Source organism: Vanessa tameamea, chromosome 3, assembly GCF_037043105.1.
Source record: "Vanessa tameamea isolate UH-Manoa-2023 chromosome 3, ilVanTame1 primary haplotype, whole genome shotgun sequence".
NCBI classification, from domain to species: Eukaryota; Metazoa; Arthropoda; class Insecta; order Lepidoptera; family Nymphalidae; genus Vanessa; species Vanessa tameamea.
In genome coordinates this window covers 1,919,355-1,932,773 of record NC_087311.1, presented here as the reverse complement: position 1 = coordinate 1,932,773, position 13,419 = coordinate 1,919,355, and the positions used below count along the sequence as shown (strand labels likewise).

General features: G+C 32.2%; 2 protein-coding genes across 3 annotated transcripts in view; one reads left to right on the top strand and one right to left on the bottom strand.

Moving 5' to 3' along the window:
• The first annotated feature begins 1,706 nt into the window (after positions 1-1,706).
• LOC113395446 (sucrose-6-phosphate hydrolase-like) lies at positions 1,707-3,310 on the top strand. Its single transcript, XM_026633036.2, has one exon. The coding sequence runs from the start codon at positions 1,775-1,777 to the stop codon at positions 3,221-3,223; it is 1,449 nt and encodes a 482-aa protein (XP_026488821.2). The 5' UTR covers positions 1,707-1,774; the 3' UTR covers positions 3,224-3,310.
• Positions 3,311-7,772: 4,462 nt separating this feature from the next.
• LOC113395457 (proton-coupled amino acid transporter-like protein CG1139) overlaps positions 7,773-13,419 on the bottom strand; it is a 225,368-nt gene continuing 219,721 nt past the window's right edge. For both annotated transcript variants that reach the window (XM_064217564.1, XM_064217567.1), the window contains exons 4-10: positions 12,086-12,236; positions 11,396-11,517; positions 11,139-11,223; positions 10,041-10,285; positions 9,336-9,548; positions 8,775-8,938; positions 7,773-8,224 (exon numbers count right to left, since the gene is read on the bottom strand). In XM_064217564.1, the coding sequence (XP_064073634.1) occupies positions 7,950-8,224; positions 8,775-8,938; positions 9,336-9,548; positions 10,041-10,285; positions 11,139-11,223; positions 11,396-11,517; positions 12,086-12,236 (1,255 nt within the window). In that variant the 3' untranslated portion in view covers positions 7,773-7,949. The remainder of the gene's footprint in view (positions 8,225-8,774; positions 8,939-9,335; positions 9,549-10,040; positions 10,286-11,138; positions 11,224-11,395; positions 11,518-12,085; positions 12,237-13,419) is intronic.

Here is a 13,419-nt window from a genome sequence, read left to right as displayed (position 1 = left end):
AAGTATATTAATGGTCATTGTGTTAAAGTATTTATCTAATTCAATAAAAATAATAAGAGAGAAAAGGTAGTGCTTAGTAGTATTATCTAATTACATAAACTTTATTAAGTACACCAAAGATTATTTTCAAATCGGCATAGAAATAACAAAATTAATCCGAATTTATTGGTTTTATTTATCTTCCTTTATGCGTAGTAAAATTGGGAACATTGATATAAGAATTAACCCTTTTTTTAATATCAATAAAATAAAATATTTTTATATAAGTATTTGCCCTGATATTTTATGCTTTTGTGAAGTCAAGTAATACTTAACTGATAAGGCTAATTCTGTATGGTGGGAGGAAAACAGTTTAACAGCAAAAAATAATCCAAGATTTTCGAGGAGGGTTGGTCGAAAAAATCTGTATTTTGAAGTGGCAATGTAGGCGGGCTTTCCCGGCCAAATGACAGCACTCTCATTCATCCATAAAATCCATTGCGTACTCTGCGTCTGATAGATGACATTTCATTGCTTAGGTATGCTACTGTATCGCATGGATGTTTTTACGACTATTTTTTTCCGCTGGGAAAACGCATTACGCGTTTCCCCTACATGATGTGGGAGGGAGGCATGTGGGGCCCGCTGGCACTGAAGGCGCCGGAATACCCACTAAAATATGTGTTTACCACCTACACCATAAAAAAATAGGTTAAAACCAAGCGAATTTTGAGCAAGCGATGATGTGAACTTTTTTATTAACGATGTATGTATGTTGCGAACAAGCAATGTTTTCTTTAGTTAAAAGCTTTTATGTAACCTGCAATGTTTTCAATGCAATGCGTCAGTTAGTTTGCTTAGGTCAAACCTTGCAAGCAGATTTAGAACCACTTACATTTATTCAATGAATCTGACATTATTTTTTTGGGGAGGATCTAAATACCCCCACGATTGGCTTTCGGTAAAGGAACCCTTAAGGGACATAACTGTTAATTATATTGTGAAACAACCATTTAATAAAAATAATAGCATTAAAAAATCATTTGTCACATTATATTTTATATTGCAGCTTTAAAATTTAAATCGAAAATCATGATGATTGTTGCATGAAATCGCCTTTTCTGGCGTTTATTTATTTGAACTGTTACCAATAGTTATGTCAAATTTTACAACTGAATTTTGAGTCAATATAATATAATTATGAATAAAAATAAAAATCAGAGATCATTTTTGATAAAATAACAGTTATCCTTTATATAATAAGATGATAAACGTATTTTTTTTCCTTTAACTTTGTTTTTTTTTCTCCTAAATAATATTTAAAGGTTTTTAAATGCAACTTCTTATTAATGCTTAAACTACATTTTTATGATGTCTCATTGAATACATAAGAACATCAACGGTTGTTTTTAAACAATGCTAATGTAATTTGTATCTAAGAATAAAATTTTGCAGATGAAAGTATAATTAAAAATCAATTGTAACAATTGACTGAACTAGAGTGCATGATAATCAACGATCAAAACATGATTTCTGCACTAAAACACGCCAACTGCATGTGACGGAAAGTTTCCGTTAGTCTACTATTGATATCATGATCTGAATGATTCAGATTTGCAAAGTATCTCTAATTTGCATAACACTTATATGTATTCAACAAAAGATTAATAGAACGGATAATATAAATGAAGCACGACTTCGCCTCTATATAAAGCATGCAGACTAGTGGACTAACATTATTCATGATTCAACTTTCATTAAATTCCAAATTAACCAACTATCTTCAACCGAAAATATGCGAAATTTGTACGCTACTCTAACAGTTCTTCTGTTTTTTTCCAGAATCTACGCTGAAGTCAATGATCGGTACTATCCTCGATATCATTTGGCTCCTCCACAAGGATGGATGAATGATCCCAACGGGTTTTGTGAATTTAAAAATGAATACCATCTATTTTATCAATACAATCCTAATAGCAGTTTGGCCCCAGGAACTATTCATTGGGGGCATGCAAAGAGCAAAGATCTTTTCCACTGGGAACATCTACCTATAGCCATGGATCCTGATCAAGACTATGATCGATCTGGAGTGTTTTCTGGTAGTGCTATTGTTGAAAATGAAACCATGTATCTGTTCTATACGGGTCATGTAAATCATCCCGGACAATCACCTGACCACGAGGAGCACCAATGCCTAGCTACTAGCACAGATGGGATTACTGTTACAAAATACCCAAATAATCCAGTTTTGATAGGCACAGAACATCAACCTGATATCAGAGACCCAAAAGTTTGGAAGCATCTTGATACCTATTACATGGTATTAGGTAATTCTTTTAATAATAATACTCTTGGACGTGTCCTTTTGTACACCTCGAAGGACAAAATTACATGGAATCAAGTATCGATTATTGATGAATCTGATGGTTTTCTCGGGTACATGTGGGAATGTCCTGATTTCTTTGAGCTTGACGGTCATTTTATTTTACTATTTTCACCCCAAGGAGTGAAACCTAAAGGCGACAAATACAGAAATCTTTATCAAACTGGTTACATCGTTGGAGATTTTGATTATTCAACAAATACTTTTAAGCCAATAGCTAAATTTCAAGAATTGGACCACGGCCATGATGTTTATGCAACTCAGACCATCATTGATGATTTAGGACGTAGAATAGTAATAGCTTGGTTCGATATGTGGGACCAAAATTATCCTGAACAGCTTGACGGTTTTAATGGACAAATGACAATACCTAGAGTGTTGTCTCTTTCTAAAGAGGGTCGTATAATTCAAAAACCTGTTCCTGAAATTAAATCAATCCGTGGAGAAAGAGTTCACATAAGAAAGTCTGCAGGTGGTGCGATTGTTCCACTTAATGATAACGCCGCTGAAATTAGCATTACCGCAAGAAGTTCAAATAATCTGGAGTTGTTTATCGAGTCACAAAATTCCTCGAAATCAACAGTTAGTATTAATTATGACTCTCGGCATCGTACAATAAGTCTTGACCGTGGTGGAAACGATGGACTTCGCCGCACAGAATGGCAACCGAAAGGAGATTTGAAAATTAAGATTTACATCGACGCAAGTTCTATCGAAATATTCTGTGGCAGAGGTGAGGTTACAATCTCCAGCCGATTCTTTCCTGACGGGCCAGTACAAGTGCGTTTAGGTGACAAAAGCTCAGTTAAACATTTGCGTGTAACAAACTTGAATCGTACTGTTTTTGTAAATAAGAAGTAGTTTCGACCGACTAAAAACATGTGAAATTAATGCATACAAATAAACGGTGCCTACAAATATATTAATATAGCATATCATAAAGTATAATCGTTTTATTTAGTTTGTATAAACATTTAAAGGAAAAGTAAGGTAACGAAAATAGTTAATAGTTAGAAAATAATTCAGATATAAATATTCATTGCATTTTATGATTCGAAAAATATTGGACAGAAACCTTTTAATTCACAATAATTTACCTAATGATATATTAATAAATATTATATTTCTCAAATAGCTGTAATAGCATACAAATAACAGAAACTAGATAATTTATTTTATTGTATTTCAACACAACTATGTTTTTCGTGCCTTGGCAGCTTCACGATGTAAATGTATCTAATTTAGATTTAAGCAATAATATAAAATGAGTTCTATAAAGGTAATATTCAATAATATAGAAACGAAATACGATCGATAATAATAATATACATGCAAAAGTAACTCTGCCTGTCTGGTTGTAAACTCATCACGACTAAGCTACCGAACTGATAGCAATGAAAGATTAAGTAAAGTTTGGTTAACATTGCAATTATAAAATTATGATTGATACAATAATCATATTATATTTAACGGCGCAACAACGTTATTTATGTTGATGTGTTATAAATAATTTCAATTATATTGCTTTTAGTTATAAATATGAGTGGTTGTTGTCGCACTGGGGCATCTGTGACGAGTAGCCGAACAGGATAGAGCAATGCTGACCTCAGCAATGCTGACGTTATTATTTTTAAAAACAATATGGTACCTGGGAAACCGTCATATTTTATTTTAAGTACAAAGAGGAAAAAATTGTAAACCTATTTTAAAAGTAAAAAAATTTTTTGTAGTTTATTCTTCTCTATAGCTTTTTGTAGTATGCAATAAAGTTTTAATAAATAAAATAATAAGTTTCTTTCAATGCGCGTGTCATTCGTTGGCTAAATATTTGGCTAAAGTTACAGGAAATTTCATAAAATATTTTGATACCTAGCTCAATCTAGGTGATAAAACTGGGAAAATGTAAAAGTTCGAATTCACGGCTCTGAGAGTGTTAGAAAAGAACTTTAACAATATTATCTGGACAATTAAAAGTCACGAAATCTATACTAATATTACAAATGCGAAAGCAACTCTGTGGGTCTGTTGCTCTTTCGATAGCCAAACCTAGACTCAATTTAATTAAATTTGGTATGAAGCAAGCTTAAACTTTAAACCAAGGAAGGACATAGCCTAATTTTATGCCTAACGCCTGACGTCCAACTACTAAAATACGAGTAAAGTAGTGGAAAACTATAGTTTAGTATTTAAAGCTTATTTAATATGATTGTTTGGTATGTATGACGTTAGTAACGTCATTATGTTACGTACGACGTACGACGTACGACGTAAGATTAGGCTATGTCCTTAACTAAAACTATTAGGCAGTTAAAAATAACGAATTACATAGCAAAAACAATGACAGGACACGGTGGTTACGGGCAATATCTCCACCGTTTTAAGCGAAAAGACAACCCGACCTGCTCCTGCGACGATGAATCTCCAGAGACAATAATCCACTTATTAACAGAATGCCCGAAATATGACATAACGCGATACGACACGGAACGCTAAATAAACAGCATAATAATTACACATACAATAAGTAAAATATTAGAAGACAAAACAAAAAGAGAAAATTATTTAGAATACTGCACATATATTACAAATAAGACGAACAAATTAAACAGTACGAATAGATAAAGAAAGAAATAAATTAGACAAACGAACAATAAAATATAAGGTGGATATAAGAAACAGAATACAAGGTCTCCGACCACCATGTCGGAGGAGATTGAGAAACTTTATTGTTACGTATAAGAGTCGATATTATAGTCGATGCTATATATATAAGACATTATATAATTATATTATTGTTAATTATAATCTTATGTATTATTGGCAGATTTCACAGAGTATAATAGTTGGTGTAGGAAGTCTGAACACATCGTATAACGCTGAAAAAACATAACGTAAGCGACGGTCATACCAATAGTAAATCTTGTGTACGTATTCTAATATGTGTTATAATCAAATAAACGACATTGGAGTCACACTTATTTAAAAATTGGCAAAAAATGTGACGTTGCGCACTGTTATCATGAAATATTCTCTCTCGCATGAAAATGCAAGAACTATTACTAAATAAGTATTAGGAACTATAGTCCAAAGAATATATCCTATGTATTTTTGTTCTGCTGTAAAATAATCTGCTACGTACAGTAGTAAGTTAAAATTTTAATTTAATAAAAAATAGTTTGAAACTATTGTCTATTAATACATTAATAAAAAAAAAATACTTTAGTATATCATAGTAGTAAAACGTATTAAACTTCTCCATGTTTTAATTTCATTATTTTTTATTAGTGACGATAAAACGCTACATTAGTGTGGATCTGCCAGAGGACTCTACAGTAATAATGATAATGTATTAAATAAACAATTAAATAAGACTCGAGAAATCCAAAATGATAATTAAATAGTTTTAAACCTTGTGTTTTTTTGGAAAGTGTACAAACATACCCTGAAGAATAAACATGTTTGCTCCTATGTAAGTAGTATTACTTTGGTGTGGTTTTACTTACTGTACAAATTTCTAAGTATATTTATATGACTGTATACTAAAAGGTCTAACCCGTCAACGTGAAAACCTCAACCTACTCGATATATAACGACGCGTGTTTCTTCCCCAAACGCACGTTGTTCAAAGTTTATAGGTATTCCTGTGTTCTTTCAATCGTGGACTCGTGGAATAAAACGTGTAATCCAGTTTAATTATTTTTCTATCTTATTATTTTATTGTTATTGTGTTTGTTTATGTTATCTTTGTTTGGGATCATATAAGTATTTAAACTACAATAAAGGACTGCCTAAATAGCGTCCAACAAAACTGGGGTATGTGGTGTAATTATAAACTACTAATTTTCCTTGGTGTTCTAGGTTGCTTCGTATCGAATTTCATTTGTAATATTAGTAAAGAAAGTATAAATAAAGATACGTATGTCATAGTATTTTATTTTGACGGTTTGTTACATTTACCAGTAAATTATAGTAACAACAAAAAGTGAATACCGACCAAGTTATAAGAAACAAATTAAAATGGTGTACTTTTTAGTTAAATGATTATACATTACACATTTTGTTCGTTTCATTCCTTACCACAACAATGTACCATGAACCTTGGAAACTGAGATGTTATGTCAACTGTGCCTGCACTTACCTTTAAAATCGGAACACAGCTGTGTCTCGTTGTTTTTCAGCAGAATATGTGATGAGTTTGTGGTATGTACCCAGACGGGCTTATACAAAACCAGAACAGATTATTGGATTAGTTGCATAGATTTCGATTATGACTCTATTAAATTCATTTTAGTATACATAATTTCACTTGCACAATTAATGGAATTCTATTTCCTTAATTATTCTCAGTCAGTCGTTATGTCTGCTTTTTACGGTGGACCAACTTGAAGATAGAAGGTAAGGTAAACGTGGATGACATAAAGTGAAGTTAAGGCAGACAAGTCGACTTACAAAATCTGATCATCCATATACATGTTTTAAAAAGCAGCAGCAGAAGAAAGCAGTATGATCAATAACTTTGACGGAGGAGATCGAAGGGATCAATGTGAGGTAATGAACGAATCATTGACATTACTTGAGCATTTCAGGACTAATGTAATATTATCAAACAAGGTAGTAGAGCCTGAGCCAGTAGTTAGCATAGACAACAACATTTTTTTTTTTTTATGGTATCGGTAAGCGGACGAGCAAATGGGCCACCTGATGGTAAGTGGTCACCACCGACCATCGACAATAGCGCTGTAAGAAATATTAATCATTCCTTACATCACCAATGCGCCACAAACCTTGGGAACTAAGATGTTATATCCCTTGTGCCTGTAGTTACACTGGCTCACTCACTCTTCAAACCGGAACACAAAAATACTGAGTACTGCTGCTTGGCGGTAGAATATCTGATGAGTGGATGGTACTTACCCAGACGGGCTTGCACAAAGCCCTACCAACAAGTAAACTTAAAAAAACATACTTGACATTAAAAAAAAATTATAAAACATACTTGACTTTCAACTTAATCTTCTTCTTCGAGTGCCACTCCGACTAGCGAAGGTTGGCAGTCAGCTTTGAATACTCCTTCTTGTTTTTCGCGAGGCGATAGAGATCGACAGCACTCGCAATTCCCGTCCATTCTTAATACTTCAACTTAATAGTAAACTTAATTTGATTATTAATTTTAAGACTGTTCGTCGATATCGTTTTAGGATTCTCTCACCTCCATTTTTATTATTTATAAATAAAACACTTACTGCCAGTGCGAATTTCAATTAGTATTTCAGTAAAATACAATTATTTACAATTCACATGTTTTAAATTATTTTTATTAACAATGAAATTATAGTAACTGTCTTTTTAAGCTTCTTTTGTAAAACAATCACTGCTTTACAAAAAAACTTACGATTTTATATTACAATATTTATTTAAATCTAAGCTTAAAAATACTGTACATTTTATATTTAAAATAAATACTTAATAATATTAATAGAATAAATTAATTCAACAGCTCAAGTTATTAAATAACTCTATAATATCTACTGGTTTAAGTTATATTACTTCAATACATTTGATACAAATTTGAACAACAGCTAGAAACTTAATATGTTAACGTTGAATTATCATGAGTGCTGGTTGATAAATCTTCAATCATACCGATGATTGAAATGTATGAGCCGGATACGAGAGCTATAAGAGATATAATGATGATGATGCTATTTTTTATGAGAACATAGTTGAATTTTCCCATATCTCTATCCCATAGGTAAACTGTGTTTATTGTAGCGGGAATCAGAAGACCCAGGGTAGAGAAAAATATGGCGCCAACCAAACTGATGACCAGTTCCAAATTGGGAAAAGCTACAGCACATGCAACTGTAACAAATTAAACAATTTTAACAAATGATCTGCGAAATTGTTAATACCATTATTATAAAGATTTATTCATATAATATGAAGCTAAAACGGTCGAGCATCGAATTAACAGAAAGGCAGATGAAAACTTTTTACTTGTATTATATATTATGACATAACGAGTCACTTAAAAATTTACTGTATTTTCTATCAACACGTTTTTCATCATATTTCTCACATTTTTATTCGTTTCATTGTCATATTTTTTTACCTAAATCGAAGCTGAGATTGGCTGTTAGGTTCCAACGCAACAATTTCATCTCCTTAGTTTGTTTATATCTCATCTCGTGGTCGACGATGAAGGAAAATATCGTAAGGAAAACTGCATGTATCGTATGAACATCTTCCAAATGGATATGCATCAAATTTGAGCAGCGTGGTGAAATAAGTTCCATGTCTTCGCCCCAAAGGTAAAGTATGACAAAGCCGTTGACAGTTGAAGTGGAATACATAACTTTTCCTTACATCTTACATCTATACGTTATTGATCATTTTGTCTCAAAATACTCACCAGATATTGTTACAATGATTGTTCTTATACTTATTTGCAAAATATTTTCGAACTTGGATTTTTTTAGCAAAACCCGTGTTATCATTTCCATGGGTACGTAGAATTGTAGAGCAAAGGAAAAATACATGACCACCGCCATTAAGAGTTTAGCGCTTTGGGCTACCCTGTAAAGTAATAATGTTAATTATCAGTTATATTATAGTTCATTTCTAGTATTTAGGTAAGATTTAAGATCTAAGATTTGGTGTGACACATATATATCCACATATTAGTTTTTTGATGATGATGACAGAGATTATATGTTAGATACTATATATATTGATAAATCGTAAATGGCTGCCTTAATAAACTACGGGTCAATACAATAATAAAAAAAAATATTAACTTTTTCTTATTAACTTCCTCGACTTTGTTTTAGATGAAAATCGAGCATTAGTCGAGAGCAAAATACACGAGGGTTTGAAAAAAATATAAATTGCCTATCCCTTTTATTAGCAATAAAAACTTAATTTAAATTTAACAGAAATTTTGGAAAGCTTTTAGAAGACTTATAAATCGTACCATTGATCTTCAGGCAAGTTCAGCGTAATGCTACCTTTGACAGCATCACCAAATTGCACATATCCGAAGAAGCCAACAACTCCATACAGCGTAATTACAATAACCATTGAAACGTTTAGCACGCCGGGACAGCCCAAGAAATGTTGAGGTTTTGCCATCTCATTTTCGACTGGCATAACTACACCAATACCTTCCATTGCAAATATCACTGTGCTAAAATATAAATTTAAGCTTGTGTTATTCTTTTATTTAATATTATGTTTATATTAAATATAATCCTTCCTAGGACAAGTTTTTGTTTCTATATTATATCCCATATCATCAGATCAGCTTTGTCAATTAATAAATTTATATCTATTGTTAAAAAAAAAAACATCAATGATATTAATCAACGTTATATTTTATAGGTAATAAAATAACACGCAGTTGGCATTTGTTATGTTACAGACAGGATTAATATAATTCAATTGTATTTTATTGATACAACTTTGTTATTGATATTGTGAATAAAATTAACTACTGATCGTTTTGCCAGTTATTCTCGGTATTCTTTCAGAACTGATGGTAGTATTACATTTACACAATACTGTAAAATGATGATTCGAAAACTTTTGTAAAAACCAATATAAATAAAGGATATTTAGATCAGCTAATGACAATAAATGAATATAAGACTTATTATATTATCAAGAACTTTTTGTTTACCTCAAGAAAAGCGGCCATTGTGAAACATTAGCAACCATCTCTCGTTCGCTTAAAGGTGGCAAATCAACAAACACATAGTACATCGTTACTGCAAATACGACCACGATAAGAAAGTTTGCCATTGCTGAAAAGGGTACCAAGTACTTAAGGTTTCTGATCTGACATATCAGTATCAGTGGTACCAACGTCAGAATACAATACATCCGTATAGATATATCATACTGCGGATAATATACATCCATGACCTGGAATTCATAAAGATCTTATATTACTAATAGCTATTGGTCACAATTTCGTAAGGGTAAAATAAGGATTAAAATAGTCATATTCAAAGAACAAAGACATTCATGCAATTTTCCTGCCAATTAACCTTCTTAAAGTTTAAATTGCCAAAAAGACTTTCTTAGCTGTTGTTTACGGTATAAATTAAACATCGCACGTGACATTGACGAAATAATATATGCTCGGTACAAGTAAAAGCGACAATTAAAAAAAAACTTATATTCCTCTCAACTGTTTAGCACCTGAGTCTAAGGTCGCTGTACGTTTATAGTCAGGACTAACGATTTTATTAGTACAGATGACATAATCGGACCAAAACGACATGCAACGATTTTTGAGAAACTCTATCGCCTGGAATTAAGGAAAAGTGTTTGACTGTTTCTGTTCAGTATGAAAAGCTGTTGGTGTGGCGCCTGGTCTCTCTAGTAGTGTTGAAATGCTGTCTCATTGTATTATAAGAGTATGTGTATTTTTTCGCACTATAGTATATTGTCATGGGGTTGATTGTTGAGCTTCGCTTAAGCCAAAATGCCGACATCAATTAGTTTATGTTTATTCAATGATAATTCTAATATAAATTCAACATGACTGAAAGTCAATATAGTTTAGTGTAGAACACATAAACCCTAAATTGCATGTTCAAGTTCGGGTAACACTGAATTTTAACATGCTTATATGTTCATATATCTTATTTCGTTTTTACTTTTGGCGGATAAAGCGAGGAAACTTACATGTGTCAGATGATTTTTTAAAATTGGAATCCTATTCAAATATTTGTTTATTCTAAATAAGTGATAATTTTCAGCTGATTAATACCTCCTTTATAGATGATCCTATGAAGACTACGTACACACACAGAACGCTTATATATGTTGCTGCCATGGAATAGTCTATTAATGTCCTGCAAAAAAAAAAAATCTTTTTTAATTAGTAGAAGGACTCTCCCTTTTAATTGTTTTGTAACTTCTTATTATAAAAAAATAAGTTCCTACTTGTACTTATAATTTGTACCTGGGTACTTAACGTAATTTTCTATAAAGATATACAAAAAAAGTTTTCTCGATATGGCTTACTTTACAAATCCTCCCCAGCGCTGCAATTTCTTGGGTCCGTAAGTAAAGGCAGCACCGCAAGTTTCAGCGAAACTCATTGACGGCTTTTTTGCTACGACGCAAACTTCTTGAGAAGTTTTAACCTTAAAATATCAATTTTGTTTTAGTTGTAATAAATTTTTGTGTTATTAGACTTTTTTGTATATATTTTTGATAGTATATACCCACCACTGCCCATATTGGCGCTGTAAGAAATCATAACCATTCCTTACATCGCCAATTATACGCCACCTTGGGAACTAAGATGTTATGTGCCATGTGCCAATAGTTACACTGGGTCACCCACCCTTCAAATCAGAAACAACAATACTAAGTTTTGCTGGTTGGCGGTAGAATATCTGATGAATGGGTGGTACCTACTCATAGAATAGATAGAATCTTGGCGCGTGATTTTATAAGATGGATATCATAATATCGTGGCATATTATTTATTATTAATTTTATGTATGTATAAACAGCTTCTTTGTTCGACCACTGATAATTATAAAGCTGTAAATTCTGTATTGAAATTCTTGGCAATTTTAAAAAGTTATAATTCTGTCTTGCAATTCTCCGCAGCTTTAAGTGATACACTGAATGCATTGAAAGATTTAATTATGACAGTATTCTTTGACTGCTCATCTGATTTAATTACATATCATGAATACTTACTACCATTTGAACTGCGTGTGTGCAAATCAGACCAGCAATCAATGTTCCCAGAACACCAGTAGCGAGACCGGCATTTTTAAAAGCCGATGGCATAGCTAGAATTCCTGAACCCAAACAAGCCTTTAGAAGATGTAGAGTTGATCCAATTGTTCTGTTATAAAGTAAGTGTTAAATTAAAATGTTAAATTTCGAAAAAGTATTTTATTTATAAAATTGTATAAAGTTTTTTTTCTTTTTGTGCAACAAAGTGAGCCAAAACCAATATATGGACACATTTATAAATAACAACCTGTATTCTACTTATTATTGACACATGTGGGAGTTTGCACATTTTTGGAGCTGACGCCTATCGGTAAACACGATCAAAAAATTCAATAAAGTTGCTTTATCAGCAATTGATCGTTTAAAAAGTTTAAGGCAATTTCGATGAGGGTTTCATTGGTAAGTTTTATCGCGAATTTTAATTTACTAGGTAACCGTTAATATTCAACAAAACGAAAACTGGGTGGCTATGCTGACAAGATAGTATGATAGATGTAATGTTTTGTATGTACGGAAAAATATTAATATTTTTATGAGAAAATGTGATTCTCATACCATTGGTACAAGGAACAAACACAATCTTGTTACTCCTGTTACTCGACTGCATAGAGTCAGTAACTCTTTTGTGGGGCAATGTATACGCTTCTACAACAGGATCCCAGAAAGCGTACAAAATGCTTCTGTTGCCAAATTAAAAAAAATTGTTAAGGGACTTGTGTGCTAAAGGTTACTATACAATTAGTGAGTTTATGTGTGATAGCACACCTTGGGAATGAAACGATCGCCTCCTGGCTGTTTATATTCATATACAATTATGTATGTAATAAATTTGACAAAAAAAAAAAAAAGACCCGCTGAGCTTCTTTCGCCGGTTCTTCTCAGGTCAGGGTGTTCCTTTTCCCGAACCGGTGGTAGTGTTTAATTTGACCATCAATAAGAAAGTGTAATGCTTCTATGTTGAATAAAGGAATTAGAGTTTGAGTAAGAAAAATTTTCATATTTGGCAAAAAATTATACACACATAATGTTATGATAATCGACAAATATTAATAAATATATTATACACAATTATATGTGTGTATATAATTTATAATAAATACTTATATCTTAGGTTATTTATATATTTAGTTATGTCGCACAATAAAGGAACTAAAACGAGCTCACTTTATTATCTTGGTGTGCGTGACTCGCTATACGTGATACTATTTTACAAGTGTGCGTCTACTTAATAGTCGGCCACTATTTTTTCGACGCGTTATCAGCTTTGACAGCCTATCTAGATGCATAAATGT